Source organism: Varroa jacobsoni, unplaced genomic scaffold, assembly GCF_002532875.2.
Source record: "Varroa jacobsoni isolate VJ856 unplaced genomic scaffold, vjacob_1.0 contig00905, whole genome shotgun sequence".
Classification (NCBI taxonomy): Eukaryota; Metazoa; Arthropoda; class Arachnida; order Mesostigmata; family Varroidae; genus Varroa; species Varroa jacobsoni.
The window spans coordinates 83,631-111,385 of record NW_019214549.1 but is presented as its reverse complement, the minus strand read 5'-3'; the positions used below and the strand labels follow the sequence as shown (position 1 = coordinate 111,385).

The 27,755-nt window shown below is 39.4% G+C and overlaps 1 protein-coding gene across 5 annotated transcripts; it reads right to left on the bottom strand.

Annotated features, from left to right (window-relative positions):
- Positions 1 to 156: 156 nt before the first annotated feature.
- SerT (Serotonin transporter) lies at positions 157 to 26,810 on the bottom strand. Of its 5 annotated transcripts, XM_086973012.1 has the most exons (16): positions 25,820 to 25,985; positions 19,905 to 20,019; positions 15,524 to 15,800; positions 15,061 to 15,195; positions 14,744 to 14,829; positions 14,246 to 14,397; positions 13,943 to 14,081; positions 13,126 to 13,210; positions 12,608 to 12,812; positions 12,337 to 12,442; positions 11,853 to 11,933; positions 11,579 to 11,725; positions 8,973 to 9,080; positions 6,866 to 6,943; positions 6,581 to 6,694; positions 157 to 3,593 (listed from the first exon to the last, which is right to left on the bottom strand). In XM_086973012.1, the coding sequence occupies exons 4-16, from the start codon at positions 15,167 to 15,169 to the stop codon at positions 3,483 to 3,485; spliced, it is 1,521 nt and encodes a 506-aa protein (XP_086829138.1). In that variant the 5' UTR covers positions 15,170 to 15,195; positions 15,524 to 15,800; positions 19,905 to 20,019; positions 25,820 to 25,985; the 3' UTR covers positions 157 to 3,482. The 5 variants fall into 5 exon arrangements, with proteins under 5 accessions (XP_086829138.1, XP_022708415.1, XP_022708418.1 ...); XM_022852680.2 differs by lacking the exons at positions 15,524 to 15,800; positions 25,820 to 25,985 and adding an exon at positions 26,048 to 26,810; XM_022852683.2 differs by lacking the exon at positions 25,820 to 25,985 and having other exon boundaries at positions 19,905 to 20,751.
- Between the last annotated feature and the right edge of the window lie 945 nt (positions 26,811 to 27,755).

Genomic DNA, 27,755 nt, shown 5'->3' with positions numbered 1-27,755 from the left:
ATAGGTGAGAGCAGAAGGAAAATCTTCGAGCTTGAATATTTGGAAAAATGCTTTAATTTAAGGCTGTCAGAAAGATAATTCCAGGCCCTCTGCAGTTGTTAGTCATGCAGTTTAATTTTCAACAATTTTAAATAATTAAATGAAAAACTAAAATAATTTTTTGGCACAGAATTAATGTTATTTATTATTTCCTATTATGTAACAAGTGTAACATGCAAAAATGTATTGAAATATTATCAGGGAATGCGCATATGGTTTGATTATTGTGACATGATTTATAATAAAAAGCTACCATCGCATAAAATAAAATCATAGTCTGTTATAGTTCTGTCAAATAGGGTATAAGTAAAAAAGGCTTGAACAGTACGGTCATAGTTCTAACGGCAGTAACAGGTGAACCAAATAACTAAAATAAAAGTTGATTATTTAAAGGTTCACAAACTAGACCTATTATTAAGTGACTTGAGTGACATGCAGCCGCAGGGCTAACTGACACGCTTTCATTGTTTAGCGTACATACACATACATACATACATACATACATACATATGTACGAATAGCTCTTTCTATAATCGTGAATAGTAGCAGTGAGGTTATGTTGGTGTATTGCTTACTCAGCTATACCAGCCGCAAACATTTCTAAAGCGCTCAGTGCCTACTGTGGAACTTGTGAAGTTGAACGTCGATTCGGTAAACCATATCTTAAAGAAAACGCAAAGCCCACAACAAGAACGGATATAACTACAACGCTTACGTACAAATAAAGCTACTAACACGATAGACAACGATGAGCGCAGCTTTGCGAAGCAGGGTCCTTGGACGCGATCGCAGATAAAGTCACAATGAATCTACCAGTATAGCTGAATTATTGAATAACTAGCACTCTGTGCTAAGTGCGTCCAAAAGCGGCGGGGGGGAGAGATTATTCCAAAATCACTTAAACCATGTGATACCTTGAGGAAAAATAGGTCTAAGTCACACGCCTATCGGGCCACACGCAGTTTTAAAATTCAACCGCCGTAGAAACCCTTTCTTTCTCTGTGTATTTCTAACGTCCAAATGAAAAGCTTTGATCATGCAAGGTACACTCTGTAAAAACGGTCCTCTCGTCCGACGCACAATACAAATTTTACCTTAATTTGGCGCCAAACAAGTTGGACGCTTTCGTCAGTGGTATGGAGTGGGCTATTTTATCGATCCATGGTAACTAATCATCAGTTTGTAACTAAACTGTCAGATCCGGTAGAAATAAAAGCACAGCAGAGGAAGTTCTCACATTATTCTATTATATTGGGTATTTGGTATATATATATTGGGTAATTGGACGTTGTTTGTTTTTTGTTTACTATCTACAACGCTATTCGATACATCTGAGGTAGCTAGTTGATTCGGTAGTTCGCCAGAGGTTTTATTATATTTTGTAACTATGGGGAGGAGAACAGCAATAGGATATTATAGGTACTAACGTGAGTTGTCCCAGATTAACGGTTACAATAGCAGACCTACGTAACCCAGTTTAGCCCCCCGATATGTCGTTATTTAATATATTATATACAACACACGTGCTATGCATATTCAGTTGCCTTCCTCGGCAACGGAACTCACATACCAAGTACTAAATGCTTACTTAATTCTTATTTGTCGCGTCAGCGTTCAGACAACGCGGCTGCGTACTGACGCATTTCTGTCACAGTGTATTTTTCGTTTATTCTTTACTAGAAATGTTTAATTGTAGAATTCTTATTATTTATACCAGCTGCTCATACATTCGGACTCAAGCTGACCTATTGTTATCATTATAATTTGTAACTTTTTAGAAAATCTAATTCATTTTTTAACCAAAACAAGGCTGGCTCAAGCCAGTCCGAAAGATCCCAGTACCGTCAGGGCCCTATTTAAAGATTAAGCAACTAAGGTATAACCAAAAAAACGATGTATTTAAATGACAGGCTTGCGAAGCCATGCTAAAGGGCGAGGCGTAGGCCTGTCGTGGAGTCAGGTATGGGAAAAAGCTTTCTGAAGCTTTCCGTCCGAACAATAATAAAACATCATCAGTCACTACTTCATAAACATGAACACTGTTAATTTTTTAAATATCAAGGGTATTTATCATCATAACGATATATCGTATACTCATAACACGAGTTGTCTCAGCTGCACACTGACTATTGAGAAGTGTTAAATCGTTTTACAAAGGGAAAAATTGCTGCAAATCATCACTTACATGTTAGAGCTAATTTGCTTCGTACTGACTTGGCAAAAGATGGCGGAAAGATATGTATTGATACACCCTCAGAACGTTCGAGCAAGCCATTTTCTTAATGTCGGCACCGTATCTAACCGGGTGATTCGTGTCGTATAGGACGCTTATAATTCGTTCCCGAGCAGCGTTCTGTGCTACCGATACGTTCTAGCTGTCACTTCAACGTGCCGAGTTCGCCTCATGCGCCACAAAGTGGATTGATCGGTAATGGCAGTTAAGCTCTTTCAATTACAGTAAATCGACAGTACACGGCGTTGTATTTAAGTGTACGGTGGCAGAAAGAGCAAAAGTGGATTTTAGCATAGGTTAACCCACAACAGATAAAACCCAGTGCACACTTCACAGTGAATTGGTACCGCCCGATAGTGAATTTCTAATTATTCTCTGACTTCGGTTCCATCGATACTTGGGCATTTTAATGTTGACAAGGCTACCGTGTTATTAGTTGCTCACCAAGATTTTAGGTTCATGTCGTATGTCATAAAAAATAAAAGAGAACCCTTCTAAGGCTGACAGAGCCAGTAAATTTACCCGTGGTGTTTACCGTTTCCTTCTAGGAGTGAAGCAACAGGTCGCCGGATCTTCTCTGGTGATAAAATGTCGGTAAAAATCGTCTGCACAGATGGGTCTGCACGATTCAAAAGATGAACTTATTGGTGGCAAAAGCAATTTAGGCCACAAATTAAAAGTGTGATCGAAAAGCCTAGTTTTATAGTATATAAATTATTTTCTTAGTGTTACTATGCTGTTTCATAGGTCTGTTAGGGAAACGTTTATCAGGACCTTCGATCTATCTCATCGTAAGCTCGTCTTTGATGCTATACCTAAAAGTTCCAATCTACTTGTTAACACAGTAGAAATAAGCAAACGCATTAAAAATAGTTTATAAGCGAGAGTCCGCATTTCCTATATATAAATTCGGATAAAATGAAGAAACGAATTCTCTAATAGCTACTGGGCGTGATGACCAACAGTTGTAAAAGCTAATCCACTAATGTTAGTGTATAATAATAAGAGTGAACTCTTTTTGCAGTAACAGTCAATAGACATGTTATTACCACTGCCTCTTCTTATCGTTGTTATTAATCTTAATGTTATTATTACTGTCATTCCTATTATTATTATCGTTATCATTTTTATAACCACAATAATGATCTACGGCTATATGTCTTATACATATGTAGACTAGATGTCGCGGCGACGACATTTTCAAGAGGATTTAGATCAGGGTTGGATTGGTATTGGGCTCGATGGGTCGAAGACAGATCTCCAATCGCTGCTTGAAACTGCCTGGCGTCTTGAGCAGCATATAGACCGCATACAATGGCACCTAACAATCGATCGACAAGCAAGAACTATTACAACTGAGTTCACTATTTTAGTGACATTTTGGTGGCCTAATTCGAAGGTTGCTCTCTCCTATACCGGACGAGTAAAAAAAAAGTAACTAAAATGGGAAATCAGACTTAATAGCCGAGGTCAGAATGACATTTGTCCCCTAATGCTCGATAATCTCCCAACTGAAGGTTCTGATAGAGGTAATGGCTGGGTGACTGTTGCTACCAAATTGATATGTAAGCCTGCCTTCTCATGCAGATAAACTTGAAGCACGCATAAGTCGGTGTGAATCTGAAACAAATAACATAGCGGAAGACATACATAACCGTAAAGCGCGAGGGGCTGAAAGTGTGGAGAGGCTCACGTTTGCGACTTCCTTTTAGGGACACAGTATCTCATGCAACCTGTAAATGTCTAGAGGCAAATAATATCTGACAAAGATTCGCAATGTTAGTTGGTCACTAGCCGATGCGGCAAAACATAGGACACCTTGATGGTTAGCCTATTTAGCCAGCCGTCATGTTCTGGACTATCTGAGGACCGCGGCTGTTTCGCTTGGGATCACTTCAGCGTTTGGTAGCCTCTCGGGAATCGCTGTTCCAGTGACTTCACAGTATCAACTTGTACCATCCGCTGGGGTTCCTACTGCCCACAATTAACCAGGCAAAATAAGGCGCTTGTTTTCAAAATAGTAGCGAAAGCTGGAACCTGACGCGACCGTACACAAAGGATCTCGCCTTAATATTGTTATGTTGTATGTTAGGCTTCCCATAGATTATTCAAAAGGAAAAGTGAGGTTAGTACGACCGATGGACACAAAGAGCGTGGCAAACGAAGTGATTAGTGACTTCACGGATAATAATATGAACTCTGAGAAGTACGTACTCCCTTGAGAACCGTTCAAACAATGAATAATGCAATCGAAATTCTTGAATCATAATTGCGCACTCGAACCTGGCCTTCCGGTCTAGGAAAATAACGCAAGTGGGCAAGATACACAGACATAAAAAGACGACACGTTACAACCAAAAGGAATCATTATTTAACCGGGTCGTTTGATCTCTAAAGCGATAGCTCGCTTCGACCGAGAAATATATATACAAGAAAAAAGTGAACAGTTGAGAAAGAACAACATGACCATATGTTATTATTTCTAGTTAAGAACTAGTTTTTCGTGCCTTGGGGCGGGGGGGGGGAGGGTATACGCAACCTAAACAATTATGAGCTTAAGCAGTGACTGTAAAAGACAACAGTGGGAGGGAAGTACTTAACAGAGGGATAAAACTATTTAAAGTGGCTACTAAACATTAGAAGAAAAGGAAACAACCGACATGTACCGCTAAATATTAGACTGCAAATGATCACACACAAAAAAAAACAAAAATGCTCGAGACTACATAAAGTAGATCCGCTATAGAACTAAATATAGATAATAGTGTACATTTATGCATATTTATAAAAAGAAACCTTTTCAATACCATTATAGTCTAAAATTTTGCCTAACTGACCTGAGGATGCGGGTATTCTTACTCGAGAAAGGTTTGTCGAGTATGGGGGTTGTCAGAACTTACCGATCCATCGCAGTATTTAGCTTTCCATATAAATTAATATCAAAGTTAGTTCGTAAAAGTATAAAGGATAGATATTGTAACACGAATCTTAGGCCAAATGTAAGATGGATTCAGGAAGAACAGGCGAGGAGATATCTTTAAGTAATAGTCTTAGGCTGATGTTGGAGCTGGCTGGCGACAGACCATAGCAAACAGCCAGCATGTGTTTTTCTTAATGCTCTCAAAATATTAGATATATAGCCAACAAACATCGGAAGATGTTAACAGGAATAAGGCACAAACTCTGCCTGAAATGCAATAATTAAACTGTTACACATGTAAGCAGGCTAACAAAGGCTTCTTTAAATGGAAGGGAAGAGGTAAGCAAAAATAAGTTCTATAGATATCTCCGAATCATGTTAGACCAAAAACAAATCTCTTTCTCAGGACATGGAGAGGATCTGGGTCGAAAAGTCGGCCAATACATTCAAGCAACTATATTACTTGCCACTCTAGCCGTATAGCAGGTTTGAGATATCCAGCGTCTACTTAAAGGTGGTAGTGGTATCCAGCACCACATAGAGAAACAGGCAGACAATGAGGTGGAAAACTACCAGGAAGTCCTTTCGAGAGAGAGAAAAGGACGAAAGAGACAGTGAAACGTGTGTTACCAGAATAGAGTACAGGAGTATATAAGCGGCTGGAGCTGTCAGACGAGATAGCTGCACGACCTCTCGGAAGCAGAAAGTATAATTCAGATCGGCGAGTCTGATCATCGAAACATCTGGTCAATTGAATACCTTGTTTACACGGATGGCGCTCGGAATAATGTTCATAAAAAAAAAACGATGATAGCGCAGACCGTTGGATCGTAAAGCTGCCTGTTTCTACATTGCATCAATGGTTCGTCATTGGATGACAATTGTAGTCGGTGAGCGTGCTCGCAGAAGAAATCTAAAAATTGATATCTTATCTAAATTATCGCGATTTGTGCCTACAACAAAGATAACCCATTTTTAAATTACCAATTAGCAACACCTGCAATAAATTTCAGTTTGAGTTTATCTCCTGCTATTTGCAATAGACTACCAACTGAGAATCTACTTTGCTCTTCTTTTTGTCCTGTAAAGCATCGATTTATAAAAAGCAGTTCTCACTTAGAATTGAGTATTTTCGATTTCAGCTTATTGCTTTAAGTTAACAGCGGAGCGCCGGTGTGTTACGCTGGGACTCACATATGATTAGAACGGCAATATCCTATCAAGGTATAGGCACAAGTTCCTTTTAGGTTGCCTTTTATTGTTTCGTGATGAATAAGGCATAGTAACATCAATGTTAAATCCTTACGCTGACAGTGGGAGGTAAATTTTGATACTGATATGGGCGTACTATATAATCAATAGTTTAGACCTTAACGAATGTAACTTACAAGCATCATCGAGCTGAGAGCGGTGGCGACCCCAACGCGAACGGACCACCACGGATATTTTGAAACGTCCAAATCTGTAGTACGAGCTCGCTCAAAAGAAAACACCAATACCACCTGCAATTACATTAAATTCAATAGTTGTTCTCTGTACACAATTCATTGTCAGTAAGTTAATCGTTCCAATCTAGCCCAATTATCTAATTAACTCTGATATATTAATATTTTGATCTGTGTGGCCTTCAACCTTGCTAGTTCATTCATTAATAAGAAAAAAAAAATACACACCAGTAAAAATATAGGACTGATGTAGGTCCAGCACAGACGCCAATATAGGCCTGGCGGGGAACCGAGCATTTGGTAAACCTGTGAAGAAAACAGTTCGCATAGAGTTAAGAAACGTTATTGGAGCCAGAAGAATAGGGTAAATACTTCGCTTTTGGACGACAGATATCTGATACATAAATTCTTCATCCAAATTATATTATATTTTGCGTAGGATATAATGTACGGGGAAGATCTCTGTACATCTTTCCTTAATCTGATGTCGTTTCTCAGTCTATCTCGATTTCCACATAGCACATTTAGGCAGTAAAAATACTAGGTACAGAAAAAACTTCTGCTGACAATCTCGGTTTTATACAACAAACATTATTCGTTAACTATTCCATACAAAGTTCAACCAACTTCAGTCTTGATTATTTCCGCCTTTTGAGACCCTCTACGTGGATTAATCTAGTTCAAATTCTAGTTTAAAGAAAGGCTTCCTACAGGAGGTCTATCACTGTTTCTAATACCATATGCCTAGACGGAATATGATTTTCTTTAAGGATTTTTGAAACCTTGCAATGTAAAGGCTTCTTAAATTGACCTTTTTTTTTTTCAAAATTGGCGCCACTAACGCAGAAGCAGAACACAAATTCAATCTGCCGTTGATCAGACAGGTAATATCCAGTGGTTTTAGGTGTTAGGATTGTGAATTGTATGCTTGAAAACACAGCCTTTTGAACCACTAACTGACTGGCCAACACTTCCCACTCAAGCGGACAGCACGGTCGCTGATCAACGAACACGTATATCAGCTGCATCTATCACCAGAAAAAGAGTGTGATCGGCGTAAGATTGCGTACCTACTAAAAGAAGTTAATAATTCAACTTGGAGGTAGCGGTCAGAGAATAACAGCAGAACAGTGACCTAAAACCAACAGTATTCGCAACAGAATAACTGTGAAGAGGCAATGAGCTTTATTCGGCACATAAATACAATTTAAATCAAAGTAAATTTTTTAAATTTAAATAAAAAGTTGACAAAAACATGTAGTGCTGTTTTTGAATCTACACAATAGTCGGACGATAAACTTCTGCGACGCGATCAAAAAGATATTCTACTTGCTCCCTTAAAATTCTTTCTAATTTTTTGTCCATAGTACCGGCAACGTCTCAGTAAAAATACTGGAACATCTAAAGAAACTACGCTTCGCAGGTTTTCGCGCTATTTATTTAGAAGCTCCCGGATCTCAATCTATAGCTTCTTTTTAGACATTTTTGGACAATTCCTAAAAAGTACTCAGGTGGGAGATATGATCTCAGCAGCCATAGTCAGCCCAGCACATAAAGGTTGAGCTCATTAATAAGAAGTCAGTGTCACCGTCTATTAAAGAAAAACCTTCGCAATTCTCTACATTACAGGACTTTTTACATAACGAAAAAACGGTGTAAATGGCCTATTCTCATGGAGACTCTTCCGCGCGCTATGCAACGATCATACAATAATTTGTATAGCGTTATTGTCTCATATATTATTGTAGAGATGATGCCTTTGTAACAAACTTATGAAAACATTTCGCGTCATTATTGCTATTCCGTCCAAGCAGTTGCTATATATATTTGGAATTAACCTTCAGCAAAATAACTTTTCTATAGGCTCTTTTTCGCCAATTGGCTTAACTTGCTTGATACAACTAAACCAAGTATAGATATTTATTGACCGTCAAACACTTTCTACTTTTAAAAGCTTTTCTGTAGCACGGAAACAATGCTGACCTTGAAAGATGAAGAGTATGCCAAACCCTGGGTGCGGGTGCGTCTTTTGGAACGACTCAATCTTCTTTTTGATCTATATTACTACGATCGCCATCTGTGATAATTATGTGTCGAATTTTTATCATTTTGACTGCGTATTATTGCTTAGTGCTAGACAGAGAATGTTGTGAACGATATGTTAGTTGAAATAAGGCACTTTTGGGTGCATTCAGAGATAAACAAATGGTAGACAGCCAAGCAGAAAGGGGAACTTTAAAGGGCGAGCGGGGGTACCAAAATAATTATATTTTCATTAATGCATGCTATATGAATAGCAATAGAACGCCTCGCAATAGCAAATAATTCGACTCACCTTCTGCGAAAACCGTTCAGCTCCGTAAATCCAGCAAATAACTACACCTTCGACGAACACCACAAATAAGACGCTAACAGCTGTCGCGTAGGTGTCTAAAAGCTCCACCTGCAGAAATACGTGCGTCCATGCAATAGCGATCTTAAAAGGATTAACTAAGAAGCTGACTATACTCTTATATATATTAGTACTACACAGTTATCATTTTTACATCTACTCATCTATACACCTGTCTACTAACTGTTGAATGTTTGTGTTTGTCTATTTGATAAACTCAAAGCTATTTTGGCTGATCGTTAAAGGTTAATCCTGAATATCTGCGAAGCAGATGGAGCCGGTTGACTTTCTTCAGAGGAAAAAGGTTGCACTTTCTCATAGAACGGGACAGCAATTTTTCTGGCTGTGAACCGACGATAGCAACTTCGTTCTTCTTTTCTATTTTTGGAAACACCGCCCTTGCGTTTCGAAACTCTAAGATGAACGCTAACATCGTCCGCGCGATGTTAGCGTTCGGTTTAGAGTCAACGTGAAATTTAGGTAAACGAGTGTGCTTAACCTGTATTGCACGACGAATTTTATATTCCACTGTGAAAGAAGAAATCGTATTATTGTCTTCGCCTATAGCTATTAGGGAATAGTTGACAGCTTGTTGATGTTAAATCTATTATCAGACAAAATGTGTTTATTAGCAAAATAAACCGGGCGAAATGAACTGGGCGAATCCCACGGATGTCCAGCTAGCCGAGCCGCTTTAGTGTCGTAACCGTACGGCCGCCCTATATTACGCTATTACCATAAGCTTAATATCGCACCGTACTGATTTACCTACGGGGTAAAAATAACTAAAAGAACTCCTTTGGGATGAATTTCTATTAAGTTTCATTTTAAAGGCTGAGGCGTCTAATGTTGACTTGAAATAAATTCAGAAATAATAGAATATAATAAGTATAAAGTGTAATATTTAAAAATAGACAAACCAAAAACAAAAAGAGCTTGTTGAGTCTCGGTGACGTTGCAGCTACAAGGTCAAAATAACCAGAAGATATGGAATTATCATTGAATGTTTATTCTAATTTAGTTAATTATTTAATAAATAAAAAACCCTTACGTCTTGATGCTGCCTGATTCACGTGCTTCCCGGGGGCACAGTTAATCGACCAACACTAAAAAAGCTTCGTAATCAAGTTCACAAATCTAGACTGAACTCCCGGCAAACGTATTGGCATAAGCTATTGAAACAACTGCCAAAAGGACAACGAATTACACGATAGAAGGTAATGGCAACGAGACAACTCATGACTGAATCTAGTCGCTGGTGGACTTTTATGTTAGGCTGAATGTAATATCAATAGTCAATTGGTTAAATCAGCGACAAAGCAGGCAAGGCCCGAACCCCGCGGGCCCATCTTCTGTAGTGTTAAATCTTTATGTGTGTCTGTCTGTGTGACCGACCTAATGTCCGTTCGCAGGATGTTGTTGATTCCTCGAGCTGGGCATAGGTAAGAAAAAATTGTCGACTCAATCTACAGACAACATGGCCATCGCAGCGAAAACTGCTTCCGTTAATAAATGTAGTGTTTTTTTATGTCCGGTACCTCCATTAAGCGAACGAATGCTTCAGACAACTAGCTCTCAGCACGGAACGAGGTTTATCTACGCTTCACTCCGGATCTAGACCACCATAGGCTGAAAGTTCAGTCAGCAAACGGAGTATCACTGAACTTTCGTTGCCTTTACTAAACAGGACAAGATCTGCTAACAGATAAGATTAAGTCCGTGGTCCGGACTAGTATAACATTAAAACAAGATTTATTTCTATTGCGAACCACTCCGGAAGTCGTGTTATTCCTCTGTACTGTCACTACGTGGAAATAAGCTGCCGTGGATAAAGAATTATGATCTAGCCTGCGGATTGCAGTCTTATAAAATATCATACCAAAATTTTATGTCAGCGTACTTAGGAAACTATCACAAAACCGATCTGTCTAAGCTTTTTTTAACTGCCCGTTATGAATATTTAACCGACTAGTTCAACGGGCAGAGCTGCGAAGTCCACGAGTTGTGCTCGATACATTTTGGCAAGCTATCTATCGTAGCGAGCATACTACCATCTACCACTTCTGCCACTAGAAGTTGTTTTTAAAATCTGAGCAAATATCAGATACTCAGGTAATAGGTGACCCGCGAACGAAATGGTATACGAAATCGACGGTGTACCTAAACTGTATGTGAATGCAGAAGCAGGTTTCAAAGGGTAGGACAGCTCCAAGCACACCCATACACGCGGCGTAGCTAAACTATAGTTGATGTACAGACTCTATGAAAATATAAAGTGCCGGTTGATATTGCTGAACTGTAGAACAAGTTTTAAGTACACAAATTAAAATTCTGGTGTCTAGAGCCCTTTCACTTATGCTACGTTGCGAAAAGGAACATTACCGGAGTCTTTTAAGTTCGGGATGCTAAACGTTAGTGGGGACATGTCCTACTAGCGTGTACAAATGCTTCATATAGAGATTTTTTTTCACAGTTCAATAGCAATGTAAAGAGAAACAAGGTACGGATTATATAAATAGTTGGTTAAAATGGCATATTTTTCTGTATACCAAATAAAATCCTCCACAGGTTGTTGTTGGCAGAGCGCATATGAAGATGAAGGCGAGGACCCCGGCGACGAAGATTTCTCGATGTTTTCTTAATAGATCAGGATACTCGTCACATAGGCCTGTTAACATCGCTTCCAACCCTCCGAACTTCAACGCAAGATACAAAAGATACGACAGAAATAAATGTCTGGATGTCGTTGCTTTTATTTAAATGGCGGTCTACAGTTAGCTAACAGATAGCGTTTCCCTTATATTTTACGAAGTGACTGCTTACCGTGCTGTCAAGTCCGAGGGTAATCAGCATAAGGAAGAACATGACGCTCCATAATGGCGAGTAAAGGAGTGTTGAGATTGCCTAAGACGAACAAATGGCGCCGGTGAACAGTAGGGACATCAGAGGAGATATATTATCGTCGAATCAATACTACTATATATTAATTTCGGTAGGCTTCCGGCAAAAGCTTGCCTTTCTAACATTCTGGAATAGTTCAATTTAATTCGTTCGGCTAAACTTACCTCCGTGCTACATTTCTAAGCTCCGTTAATGTGCGATTTATGTGTATGTTTACGACATAATTTTAATTCATATTACTTGTCTTCAGGCGAAGCGCCCACAAGTCGTACTACTGAAATAAGTAACACGACATAAAGTTTCGACCCTAAACCCCCAAATAAATTACCAGCTTCCGATGAATTGCGATTTAACCTTGCTTGATTTGGATCAGTGTTAATGTATATAAAGTCTATATTTCAATTACCTGAGGGTAAACGATGAACACGAGCCCTGGTCCAGTGGCAGCGACGCTACTAATATCTCTGCCCAACATTTTCGCCATATAACCGAGGAACGAAAAGATAACCAATCTGTTCAATAGATGATTCGTCAAACGACTGCATTAGTGGGGAATAGTGGCTTCTCTGTATGGCTAGCAAATTCGTGCTGGCTAAATGGTTTGATATTCACCTAGAACAGTAACTAGAGAGGTTGGATCATGCTCAGAGGGTACAGGTACCCCATTGCTTACACACCCGGCGACGAAGCTGGTGCCACAGTTAATACAGGATGTGAGCAAAGCATCCCGATAACAGTTGTTATGAAATCGATTATACGATGATAGGGCCAGCAATGTTCCAAACCCAGGTCCCAGCGAGAAGAAGATCTGTGTTGCTGCGTCCACCCACACCTCGCGCTCCTGCAGCTTGGTCCAATCAGGCCACAGATAATACGCAATTCCTGCAATGATCAGAGAAAATCAGTAGTTGCTTCTGTACTACTCGGATGCGTCAGGAGATGTATGCACATTGTTATATGAGTCTGATTTGTATTGATTAACTTGATCTCCGATTAAAACTTTTTTACGCTAACCGAAGAAGAAGAAGAAGAAGAAGCCGGTGTCCTTCTAAATTATGTCAGGCTTATTCGAAGATACTGAAGCAGATGAGTAGAATCGTATATTCGATATCTGCATCGACATTCTGAACGTGAATAAAAATCAGACTACCCAGAGTGAAAGTTACCACCATTTACAAGCTACACTGACACGTACCATCATAAGCCCCATCGAGGGTGACTCCTTTAATAAGTAGAGCAAGCAGAACAACGTATGGAGCAATAGCCGTGATATAGACCGCCTGCGAAAAGAAGATACATGTATTAAAATTCAATGTTAAATTCACTAAAAAGCTGCTTAGGAGCATCAGGGTCATCTATCTCCCTTCGCTACAACGAACACATGGTTATTTAGATATAGAGGCAAGCCAGACTAACCGCTTGCGTTGAGGTAAGCATGACCGATGCATTACAACAACGCGTTAACGTTCACTCCGTCAGATATGCAAGATCCGCACTAAAGGCTTTTTCCTTTTCCTAGAGTAAAAGAAACTTCAATAATAATAATAATAATAATAGCGAAGAAGACCTAGCAGAGAGGCTTTTATTTAAGTCAGAAATAGCTGCTTAGTTTTGTTTCGACTGTTCTGAGAACAAATCGACTTCGTGAGGTGCACAGATCAATTGGGCAACGACATTCATCGCATCGAAATAAAGTAGCATGCTAGTGAATCATGCCGTCTGATAGCGCGTAAATGTAAAAGATTTCACGAACTACGCGACCGTATATTGATTTCAAATTCTATTGCTTGTCTATGTAGTAGATGTACGTAGTCTTCGCTTTCGAAATAACCGATTTATGCAAACAGTTAAGCTTGCGTAAATCTAGAACATCGTTGACGATGGCGATCGAAGTAGGGAGAAAAAGTTCGAAGTATTTTACAGCGCCTTTATACTGATGCGTACATTACTCGGTATGACGTTCAGCTTACTAATTAAAAGGTAATGATTTATATGGTTAGCAGCAAACTCACTTTCCCGGTTGATTTCACGCCTTTCCAGAGGGCTAGGTAAACGAGCCCAAAGACCAGTAGCAAACAGCCCGCAATGGGCGCCCTGATAGGGCCCATTTCACCCAACCCTGGCGACTTGTGCATCTCCAGAACATGACGTCTGTAACAAAAATATTACTAAGCAAGTGTATAAATACCTTTCGAGTATTTGAATGTATACGACGGAGTTGCTATACCCTTGCACCAACAACGAAATATATTCATTTTATAACGAGATAAAAGGTAAGATCTGAGATAATTAACCGTTCGATTTAGGCTGCTTACTCGAAGTACTCTTCCGCCGGGCTAACTTTTTCTTTTATAACCCCAGTTGAGTTAGGATTTTCTTCAGTGGTCCTTCCTCCAAGCTCGGAACATTCAGGCGTATTCCAGGGATTATTGCAAGATGTCCACGGTAATATCGGTGTGAATGAAGCCTGCAAAATCCAAAATGACGTAAGAAGGTATCATTTATATGTTGCTAATAATGATCAGTTTTAACTTTAAACTTCGTTTCTATTAACTCTTATGAAATTCCCCGATATCGCTTAATTATAGTAATTAAAAAAAATTGACTGGATATTACTAAGTGGTGTCTAACTCGCATGTATTGGTTTGAACAGGCTGTTGTCCTGCAACGAACTTTTCAGCAACGGTAGCAGCGTTTCAGGAACAATACCAGCATAACCTTTATTGAAATTTAGGTGGTCCGCTTTGCTACGGAGAAGCTAGAGAATTAACATGCATCATGCATCCTGTTTCTCAATGTTCAGTATATTCTACCTGTAGATAGTATACAGCCCACGCAATGATCGTATTATAGTACATGGCCATATAGATGTCGATGACACAGATCGCGTAGCCGATGCCTGTAAAACGGCCACAAACTTATATAAGATGTAACGCTTATCGTTGTATCTTATGATAGCGCATACGATTAGTTAATATGGTTATTTAGCTAATCAAGTTGGTCTTAGTCTCGTTTTATCTAGCCTTTTATTGAACCAGGTACCGATTTTCAGTCATACCGTGCTTACATATTTTCCTTCGGTAAACCAAATGAATCTACATCTACCATGTTCAATCAATAATTTGTCCACCTTTGAAAACAGGTGCAATATACTGCCAAATGGTGAGGCATCCAGATCGGTGATATTGGCCTAACGCAAGCTCGAGGTAGAAGAGTGGAAGACCGCCAAATAGCAGCATTATTAAATACGGCACTAAAAACGCACCTGAAAGTTAACGATTCGTAAACGACCATCAAAAAGTTGTTAAACCAAGATTATATTACTTGTTACTCTGTTTTGTCTCTAGAACGTAAATGTCTAAAACTTTTATACTATTCAAATAAATATCTCAAATTTAGCGCATGAGGTGATCTCTTCGAAGGCTGTATTCTCGACGACGCTTTTGCTAGCAAACAAAGCTAAGGATATTCAATATTATTTTGTGTACAGGTAATCTTTCTCAGTACAATTATACAGTAGAAGCACAACAGAAGCGGAGCTGTGTTTAGATTCATATGAGACGGCGCCTGAATCAGAGCGGAACTCGTGCCACCTGCTGTTGTGCTTGTTCCTGAAATAGTCTGAAAGCGATTCCAGTTGCCGCCATGCTAAACAAGCTCGTGCGAATCATTCCGGGCAGCACGAAACGTTCGCGGAAGGGGGTGCCCTACTGGCAACTGTTTCGTAAGCTGCGAAATAACATATCAAAGCTCTGCCGGACAGCCTTTAAGATCATCACGGCATCAACATCATGAAGGACGCAAGTTCAATGTAGACAGTTTCGTCACTAGGGAGCCTTTGCAAGCTTTCTGTAAGAACAGAACGGTCTTCTGAAAATAGAAATCGGAGATTCGTTTGTTAAGTAGCCAAAATGAATAATGCTATTGGCGATTACATAAGGGATTAATTAAAACCGAACGGAAAAAGGGCAGACGATCTTTTCGAATTCAAACTTTTAATTTTGTTTTCATCAAATATGATGATTTTAGATGTCGCTGTAAATGAACATTATGGGGAAGTTTAAAGCAAATAACTACGCACCCCCCGAAGTTAGCTGCCGAGACAGGCAATATGCTTATATTAGAGAACCTATAGGACACCAACCAAAGAGCTAATACTTACATATATCGAGTTGTTTTTTTTTTAATTATGAAATTTAGGTTGTTTCCATATTCGTCACACTTTTAGGCGCGTGGAATAAGCTCGATACCTTATACAGTAACGCGATACGCTATTCGATTCCCAAATTGCCATGGTACCCTATGGCTATTGTCACAGTCAAGTGATTAGTATGTATAAATGGCTATAAACGTCGGTGGTTCGAAGCTTGACGGGTACTTTTACGGTCTTGTTTCAAATTGGGCGCTACCTTTCAACGAAAACACTAATATTCAATTCGTAACGCGGCCCAACCGCTTCTATGGCTTACAAGCCCATAGCATCTATATAGAGAACATGCTAATTTTGGGCGAACTATTGCCGATTCATACTGCACAGCCTCCGGCCCAATCCCCTAACAAGGCTGTAGAATAGATACATACAGACACATATATTGTGTACGTGTATACCCTTACCCCTTATGTCTAAGCAAAGTGGAGTAACTGACTGTAGTATTAGATGAAGCAACGCTTATCTAAGGTAGTGTTACAAATAAGACCCGACGAATGTATTTATCACAAGGGAAAAAGCTATACATCTATTTCTATATTTTTCTATATGCTTTCGAGACGCATTTACTTCTGGCTGATATCCTTAAACGTCTAAGACAATTTTACAGTGGTAAAGATCCTTTAAGGTTTTTTCTATACTTAATTAGTACAAATTATATCTAATTAGGGATTTATTAAAACTCTAGTTAATTGTCATATTTGCCCGATAGGCCCATTTATGGTATGACGCACTTTTGGCAATGAAGTATCAGTGGTTCGCAAATTTCATTGAGTGACAACATTCTATCCAAGACGCCCTGTGCGAGACTGATACGAAGCGCCTTTGAAAGTTGTATCGATTTGCCTGAGCGGTTTCGCCCTCAAAACTGCTAGGTAAATTTGATAAATCTGTAGGGCTTTGCGGGACGGATTTAGAAAAGGCCAGATATGCGTCTTGTCCCTAGAGCATGAATTCTAGGACCAGAGTAATAGGAAACGAGGACGCGGAATAATAAGATATTGCTTCTCGTCCAGCCCGATAATCGAAGCATCTAATTCGGCTGCCTGGATCAAAATCTTAAACTCCCGATTTTGTGCAGAAATAATATCTAACCGCTGCTAGTATAATATGTGAAGATTAGATTTCGTCTTTTACAGAGGCTACTCGATGGAAAATGAGGTGTACGGGTCAAATTTGATTCAACGAGACCGCTGATAGCTTGGAAGGTCTTAGAGAGAAACTGTACCGCTGTGTCCATCGAAAGCCCCATCGTTTTGTGTCCTAAAGGAGCGAAGAATCAGTCATTAGTTTGTGGGAGAAAGAATTCTATGTCATTGTCTTATATAGTCCCGCAAGGTGTTGTACACGAGCCTGAGATAGGGCCACATAGCCTGTTCATGATCTTTTTTGTAAATAAGTCTGCCATCTGGAGAAACTAAAAGAAAAACTCTTGTCAGCTCTTGAAAAACTGCTGTGAATTTTACGATCACTTAGAACTAAGTTTTCTGTGTCAAAGATTTGTCAACCGTAGGTTTTCACGAAGCTCTGCTTAGTTGTTTAAAGTTTAGTTTTGAATGGCCCAAATACTGGCATACTAGGGGATTAAATTTTGTCTAAGAAGTATAGAAAAATGATTGCGGTGAAAAGTAGGCAGCTATCGTAAGTGCCGATGATTTCTATATAATGTATTGCATAGGTGATAGGTTGATGATATAAAAAAATATGATTGTAATTAACCAGAACGTGACACATCCGTGACGCGTTGATTCTATAGTTCCGATGATGCCTTACGTAAAATGGCGTCACAGCCGCACGTGTTGATTGGAATAACGGAGGGCACAGTAAGCCTAAGGACACAATGCGTTGGCCCGTCTTGAGACGTTCAGTAGCTTAAGCCGTACTCTGATGTGGCTTAATTTTCTTAAATTATCAATCGACGACCCCCTATTTCATACATGTTCGAAATACAATAGTCCAAGGTCAACTTAATTCATACAGTCGAAAAGGGCCATGTAATATTTATCTCATTACGCGGTCACCTGCGTCGAGAGTTCTCCATCTGCTTCTGGAAAGTGTGACCTTAGAGCAAAATATAGTTGCTGAAAAACCTTGGAGCTGAAAAATAGGTCGATTATTCTATTTTGATAGTTCGATAAACGTTTTATATTATATAAAGTTATATATGAGATTGATGTGTTAATTGCAAAAGAATCTATATATATATCTCATGCTACAGATATTCAAAATCGTTATCATTTTTATTGAGACACACATTTCAATTATGGTATTGAGTTGCATTGTAGTTCTACTGCTAACCTAAACTTTTCAATAGCTTTTTGGCATTTTTTCAAAGTATCTGTACCAGAAAAGACAGACGGCGTCAGGCTTGGACATTGAGTAGAGTACTCTATGAGGCCTTTTCGGCCAACGTATGTGCTTATAGAGTTTCCATCAGGATATGCCTTCACATCGTGCGCAGGTATTTAGTTTCAGCGGAAATGAAACTGACCATTTTCAATAGTTTTCCACTGAATACGTGGTAGATTCTTGTACTAGAACTATTTATTGTACAATCAAAAAGAAAAGGCCGAATTATTCCTTTGCTTGAAACGCTGCACCGTACTTTAACTCCTGGAATATTGACACGGCATCCTTGCGTGACAAATAGATCTACAGTTGTCCAGTAAATATAACTGAATCCCTCCGATACTGTGCTTCCTGCATATAATTTCTCAAGTGTTATTAGTAAAGTTAGTTTTTTCGGTTACAATTATCATCTTTGGTAGCAGTCAGAACTGTTGGGCCTTTTCATGTCTCAAAGTACAATGGACCCTCGATCTGCTAATGCTGAGCTCACGATTTGATTGTCCTATAGACTTCATGGATGTTTTGTCCTCATTGGTTTTTTGGAAAAAATAAAAATTCTGAACGATTCGACCCATTTCAAACTTGTCTTTATCCCACTAGCGGTAAGTCATAAAAGGAAACTGGCAAAAAAAACTGATGAGGCAATGGTAATCGACCTTTAACACAAACCCATAGTGACAATCATGTATTCCCATCTAATACAATTCCACCCACTTGATTATCTTCTTAGTGAAGTGCATCAGGTATCATATACAAATGCAACGAGATCTAATCTCTGACTGGCCAGTGACGTTCGTTCCCATCAATGCATACAGATATGAACGAATAGGACCGCAGCTGATTCAAGCAGCTGACTGTTCTGTGCTCCGTCAAAAAAAATATATTCACCCGAAAAATTAAGTACAAGATCGGTTAAGAGATCTTTTTAAAATAGCTAACAATCGAACATGCTGTTATTACGCATAGTAACGTATCGTTACGTAGCTATATAAACATAAAACATTATTAGTACAAATACTCTATGGATGGAGGTGAAATTGTTTATAGTGCTATCTTTAGCTTGACATCATATGAACTATGCACGTATCACGCACGTGCTCGACTAGTAGAAGTTGAACGTTTAGAAAAGTTTGTGGATAAACTCATTGTCAAGCAATAAAATTGTTCTGAAATGTATTGAATTGTAATTGTAACGTTTGCACGTTTATCTCAATGTAAGGGTATAGTCGTAAGTAATAGCTCGGAATAGTTTATCTATTTTGGCGCACTAATAAACAATATCCTATATAGCGAAAAGCGGCCTGTAAGCAAAAGTAAAAATTAATTTGTTAATAGCCACCTAAATCACAACAGGTTGTTGTTCACTGTCTCAGAAATACCAACGTAACGACCTCAAAAATATAAAAGAAATCACATACCTCCACCGTTTCTATAGCAAATGTACGGAAACCGCCACACATTTCCCAGGTCAACGGCAAAGCCGATCACGGCTAACAAGAACTCAGTCTTCGAGTCCCACCGCTCTCGGCCCACCTATAGAAGAACAAATTACGTGTTAGATATATTGTGACTCCGCGTATATTTCATGAAGTTGAATGTGTGTGTGCGTGCCGTTTTTACTGCTAACTTAACGCCGACTCCTCAGTTTTCGCAAACCCGACTGACGAATTCGACAGCAAGCCTTTTTAATAACAGGTGGAACAAACGAGGATGATTTTTTTCCTCGAACTCATTGTGCAGTCATCCGTGCGTGATTACTATATATGGGCGCAGTTGACCAGGCTGGGTCTCTGCTGGCGCTTGAACGATACCCTACGGATAGCTAAAGTTGCTTCGTTGGGCGTTATCATGTTTATAAAATTTCGTCTTGTCAGCCCGCGTGAAAATACGGTTTTACAATCGAACAGATTACCATTGAGAATGAGTAAAAATATATTGAGTCTGAGAACCGTTCTTTAGCATTGTTTTAAATCTCTTTACACCATATAGAAATCTATGCCGATAAGAACTTATTTGAAATTGGCAAAGTGCCAGATCGCTGCGCTATTTCCCAGTACAAAATTATCTAAACCTATGACCATTTTTCGAAATTCTTAGCTGGCAGATAATATCGCGGATTTGAAGTAGGCGCGGGATCTTTTTCAAATACGCTATTCAAATATTGGCACCATTGAGGAATACCGATTTGCGAAAAACGTTGGGAACGGATGATCGCTAAGTAACAATCGACTTAATATCATGAGATATACAAATAAAATAGATCTGAGTGTACACATATATAGACCCTTGTTAACATTATTAAGACTTTTAGTTCACATTGAAAGGCTAGATATTTAGATTCTCTCATCAAAGATGGCTGCATAGCCCGGAATGAGATCTGCAGCATCCAGTTTAATGATACTTACAAATGGATCCCATTCCATGATGTCCTCGCAAACCAGACAATAGAATCTGTGGACTGTGAAGCAGTCGCTCTGCGTCGGCCAGTAAACACCCTAAGCTGTTTGGGTGTGGAGTCTATATATAATAATATATTTTACTTTTTCATTGATTTTGGGTGCTTAACTTTTCCCATATTATTTGAATACGGTAAGCAGAAGTTTATGCGATTTTCAAATTGATGATTTTCAGTCTAGTAATAACTTTTACGTATTGTCAGTAGTGACCGCCGCTACTGGTGCCTTCTCGAATCTTCTTTCAACGTGCGCCGTAAAACGCCTCCCAAATGTTGATTGGTTTGCGCTGAAGTATCCGAAATAGTTAATTGTTTAGGAGCGTTTTACGGCCAGGCTAAGCTAACCAGTGCGTACAAGCCTGTTTTCTGTCCTAAACTGCACTTTTCCGTATTTTACGATATCATAAAGGCAAAGAATCATCTTCATGAAACAACGTTCCATCATTCGTGCTGTGACGACGCTGATGAGAAGCGAGATTAATCATAGATTTAGATTGTTTTCTTGAGAGAATCCTGTCGTCTATTTTTTCAGTTACCCGATTTTCTCGATGAGGAAATTTTTTTAACAGCTCTAGCATTTTGAAGATCTTACAAGTCGTCACCATCGATCTATCGTCGTGGAAGTCATATTATATGTCAGGAAGAACACTGTAATAATCCAGACAAGATTTCAGACACCTGTAGAGAATGCTTGACAAACGTCTGCAGACGCGACTGTTCTTTGTAATCCGTTTCTGTGCTCCTAAATCGTGTGCGTCTTTTTTGTTTTTAGGGATAAGAATCATTATACATCTCCCCCAAACTGGTGGAACTCTACCTTCATCCAAGCAGGCGTTAAACAAGCTTGTCGGACAATATCGAAACACCATCGCCTCTTTGATGTGTTCTTCATGAGTTTCGTCTGCCCCGCCTGCTTTCTGCTGGGGCAGTCTGAAGATGGCATTGACGATTTTAGCCACCGAAACTGCCCCTTCGAGGCCGTCATCTACTCACAGGCAGTCAGCATGAGTGGTAGATAGACAACTCCATCTAGATCGTATTGTATGAATCTCTTCGAAATTAGCTTGGAGTAGGCTTGACTAAGTAATTTGGTCTCTCGAATATTGGGTATCAGAATCTGATACAATATAATAACATATAGGTTTTCAAGAAGTTTTACGTTCTTGAGGTCACTTTCGTAATACGATTTTTTACCTTCTTAGAAAAGAAGTGGTTAGACGCAAGGCTTCGTATATATTTTTTTTTTATCTGAGGTAAAACGTGCTTCGTCATTGAATATTTTTTAATTCCACCATGGCCAAGTCGATGGGGTCGTTTAGAGACACCAATACAAGGAACAATTTACCTTTTATTGATTTTTTTTGTTTGTCACTAAAAACTGTTATTAATATTGTGTTGATATAAATGTCTAATTTCTAGTCTATAGAACGATATTCAGCTTGAGGCCTTTTATATAATACACTCTGTGCTATCAGACATTCCGCTGTACCGTACGTACTCGCACGAATGAACAGAAATAAACGCTATGTACGACTTAATATAACAAACCATGGCTATAGCATGGCCGTATCAACAGACGAACACCTAATGACAGATGGCGTCATCTAACAAACAAAGAGGTAGGTGAACATTTGAAGTCAATGGGAGAGACGCACAAAAAAGTCCATTGAGTTTGTAGTATAATCAATGAAGTATCGGTTCAGTGCAGTACCCTTAAGGGAAAACGTTATTTCCATACTGTTCCAAATGGCTCCAAATGGATAATTTTCCTAATAACCTGAAAGGATATTTTTAGACTTCCGCCGCGGAGGATACGGAAGGCTCGAATGAAGTTATTTTTAGCCTTCAAGCTTACAATAATGGTATATGACATTTTGCGATCTTCACTTATTTTAAGAAGGATTAGGTGTATGTGCCGAGTTTCGCCACGGAAGTGCATCACATCTTAACACCTTGGGTCATAAGAAGACTCCAGGACGAGAAAAAACATAACGTAACCATTTAAATAACCACCTCAACTGAGATGTTATTAGGATTCGTCAATCAAAATAAGACGATGGAGTTGTAAAATGAATTTATTTACTGAGTGCACTGAATCAGTGAGGAACAGCTACTTCCCGTCTAAGTAAATGTACATTATTTAGCGAAAAACTTCCAGTTCAATGATAGAACACATCGCGCCAAACCCCATTATTTCTTAGTGCCACATAATACAATTATGAAATCACAGAAAACTCCATTCAAAAGATCACTGAGGGAAATACATGATAACTTTTCGTCTGAGCTATAATAGTTTCATTCATAAGGACTTGCCTTCCAGATATATTCTAGCTAGTGTCTTTGCTTAGTCTAAAGTCCGTAGGAATCGGACGACACACAGAAAGTATGCCTAATAAATAAAAATCATAATGTGTTATTTAACGCTAACTGTACGATAAAAACGTTTTTAAGATTTTTCAGCATTGGCTACGCCAATAGGTGCTATTGACATAACACGATAGGATTTAAAGTATATGTGCTAATTTGTTATTCAAATCAATCTACTTATTAGTCTTCCCTCGGAGTAGCTGATTAAGTCGGCTGATGCGGGTTGTATTTTCTTTAAATATATAACATTTTGTTCAGGAAAATTAAGATGGCCTTCACAAGGATTCCCTATCTATATTCTATTTACGTTTAAACTTACCGAATGATTCCCGTTAATTTTTTAAAGTACAAAAAACCATGATGGATCTAAGCCACGGCCTCGGCGACAATGGAACCTTCGAAGACTCAGTCTTCTTCATTTCTACAACAAATCGCTGGCCAGGCGAACTACATACTAGGAAGCACACGCAGTTCAAGGCTTATCCTCCTAATTCTCAGGTGGCATATACTCGATGGCATAGCACAAACAACCCTTAGTCAACAAGGGCGCTACCTTTACCTGTAGATTCTAATTTTGCCGAGTTTTTGAAAGAAACGGATGTTACCGATTCGCCATTATGAAAACAATCATGAATCGACGTACTTAATAGTGCGTAAAATCTGAAGTAATGGAGTGTGCTCTTAAAAATGTTAGTGACCTATTTTCTTAAAATAAGGATAGAGCGTAACGCTTTGCTATATGCCTTCAATATTTGCACTTCGCGCTTCAGAGTGATTAGATTTTACTTCACTGGAACCCTGCGTCCCCAGTGACTTTGTGCTGTGTTAAATTCAATGTGCCTCGAATCAAATCCGTTCGCGCCTCGAACGATTACTGTAATTAACTAATACCTAACGAGAACGATTTCAATTTTACATTTGTTGCATCCGTTAATTTAGCTAGAAGAAAACGCTAGCCCTATCGGCAGCAACGTTGCGTAGAAAGGACGATCAAGCCATGATACAACTTGCGTTGTTTTCATATTGATGCTATCTTCTGCTAGCTATATGTCAACCGGGTTATTGTTTCTAGAGGCTGTTTGTCGCCGCACGGCCAGAGGGTCAATGTGAAATCATGAGCATTTCGACTTTCTGTGTTTAGTACTTTGTGGGCCTCAACGAAGAATACGACTCTGAATATGACGCAGTCCATTTATGTGTTTTGATTCGACGGAGACAGCCGATATTCGGCAATCACCATCATCACGGTAACAATACCCACCATCGACAGTCTCACCACTATGGCCTTGTCCATTTGTAATATCTCACTGTTTATCATACAATCAGCTCTGCTCCTGCGCACTTCAACTTCAACGAAGCGTTTCCGTTTTCTTAACTAGGTCACTTAGTTTAAGCTTAAAATACGCTATTTTTATGATGAGCTTATACCAATATATTCCAAAATGGGTGAATTAAAAACGGCACAAGCGGCTTCCGCTGAAATCATTCCTGATCAACAAATGTACAATATTATTTACTATATAGGTAAAACGAAGGTATGCCTCGTTGCAATAAGTTCCAGTCCGCGTTTTCATATATCGTACGTAGCCTAACCTCGAGGTGCTAATGGAGCACGTGTTAGCTTCTCTAGTACTTCTAACAAATACCGTCGTTTGCAGACAATTCGCGACTGATCAATATGGCCAGCAGATAAGTTGAGAGTTTTCTGGCTCCAGGTATTACGCCGAATGCGCTTCTGACGTTGATAAGGAAATTCTAACAGTTATAAGGATTCATTCAAATCGATCAGTACGGGAAACGTCATCTTCTTTTATTGCTACTTTGAGAAAATTCCAATTGGCTTAAACGTCACTAAAGCTAGAACGGATCACCTTGTAGTAGCGGCACAGTTTGAACACTATAAATCTTTACATTAAACATTAAGCGCTACATTTAAGCGATCACGAGTAGTGAAAGTTAACTTTCCAAAACGAGATTTTCCTCTGACGAAATAATGAAATCAAGTGCACGTTATTGCGTCCTGGCACAATAAATCAACCGGATGAAATATTGCATCATCGATAAGAAAACATTTCTCTGTTATTTTCACCTTTTCAAGTAAGCTATGGGTTCCGATGCAATCAAGACAGCGCCTACTCTTAGAATCACAGTAGAGACTTTTGCCATATATTATACGTTTACCCTAAGAAATAAGCTAGAGTACTTTTAATTGTAATTTGTCGCCCTAATTAAGGCCTTTATTTTCAGTAGTAGTACTCGTGCAAATAAGTTTGTCGAACGTCTAAAGTTGTTTGGAAGCTGATTCACTTCGTCGGAGGTATTCCTGCTTTCCCTATTGAAAACGACCTGGCTACATAACTAGGAAACATCGGATCTGTGCTAGAGTAAGTTCTCTGTAGATTTCAACTGCTAACTTTTGCCGGCTGAATGTTGTCACTTAGACGGGATATGGTACGCGTAACTGTTGTCGGAAATTCGTAATAAACGAGATAATATTCAGTAACCTCTTACCGTATGCGTCTGGTATTGTTACTGGTTGGTGGTACTCCTTTCAGCTTAATAATGTTTCAAAAAACGATGCTGACGTATGATGGCGGTATGTGTGCAAGTTAATAACAAAAAAACAGACAAGACTTTTAGTTATCATTCTATCTATCTTTTGGCAAGTTACGTAAATGGTTCAGCTGTAAAAATGACCATTGCTTCACTGCTCCTTATAACCTGAAATAAGTACGATACCTTTGATGCCGCATGAACGCTCTTGTCAGCTGCTTGTTGGGTGGTAGTCATGATGAACGACTGAAGTTGTGACCGACCGTCGCGTGACGTGTGCAATAGAAATATCAACAAATAATTTACTTGACAGACAACTGTTACGTATGTGTATATGTAAACAGCTGCAGCTGATGACTGTGTTGGATTATTTTACACTACTTTTTTTTTTGCATGGGCTGGCGAAGTAAGCTCTCATGAAGTCTTTCGCACTGCGTCGCTTTCCTGCTTAGTTCCAAATATTGTTGTTCATCTTGAAAGCGGCACCCAAATGGAACAAAATGTGCCAGCTGAATTATAATATGCTTCTGTTCACAACTTGACAAAACATTGCCAGCACCAAAGAGTGCAGTAATGCTGACCTGCGTTTTGGCACCAATGCCACCGCCATAAAGATCTGATTTCCGTTGAAAGATCTGCAGTTGTTTTTCAAGTGTCTTCAACGTGATTTAATCCTTGCTCACGCTCACAGCAGACGCAACTTTTGTCTGTTTAGAAACTTTTTTGAAGACTTTATAGATAGATATATTGCAAGGAGAATGAAGATACCTATAGCTTCGCTAAGGTAGACATTGTAGTAGACACCACGCCTGGTATATTGGGGAATCTTATAAATAAGGAAAAATTTATCGTTCATTGGCAGCTTGACGGTGTTGTCCTTTTGAAGCTCTTTGCTTTGTTCCGTACAGGTGAAAAAGGGCCGCTTTAGTCCTCCTTGCAGAGCCGTACTAAGTAGAAGCTTCGTCTGCCAGTCAAGGCTGAACTTGCAGCAGCTCAACGAGGTGGCACCCTCACCCGCTGGAAGTGGGAGCCGATGGACAGAACTTCGCGATGGAGCGAGAGGCCATCTGAAGGCAATCCACCTCGGAGGTCTTTCGACAAGAAGCCAGGCTACCTTGCTAGAAACCTAGTCCGGGCCCAAACCGGCTTAAATCCGTGATAGAGTCCATGCTCTTACTCTTAAGGCCCTGAGATACCATTAGCAGGTCGGGATGGCTTAATGACGAAAAGTGGAGACTGAGGAATACGGTAGCACAATATAATTACACAGAAACCATTTTTGTTTTCATGACTCATTCAAGTGCAACATACCATCCATATTCCGGCAATAACTTTTTTTCTGGTGGTGATGACGGGAAAATGCCGACATTTCGCGGTATCTAGTGTTTGAATATCGTGGCTACCCAATGATTTGCTACTTTCTTTATCGATTTCGAGGTGAAAACATGCCACGTATCTTATCCACAGTGAGCTTCGCATATAGTCACAGCGGTAACGACAATATGTGAGCGTTACTCGTTATCATCTGAAGCGCCAAAAAAATAACAGGTGGTCGACCAGCCGTTGTGAAGAGCAAAAGACACTGAGTGAGTGTCTTTTCCTGATTTGGCCAATTATTGCACTTGTCAAGGTCCACCAAGATCCTTTGACGCGCCACATCTGCCTTCAGAAGGGAATTCGTAGGAAACGTGCTTTACTTCTGCTAGCGGTTGGCTAAGACGAGCATCAGAGCTCCCATGATTTTTCTTAAGTAAGTTCCTAGTATGTCTTGCAGGAAATATTCTTTCCTATGGCTTCGAATTCTGCGCAACTTACATAAAACTAATTAAACGTGTTTTAGCTTTGCTCACATAAGACGGTCACTAGGATCTCAAAACGATTCTATAAATTGCAA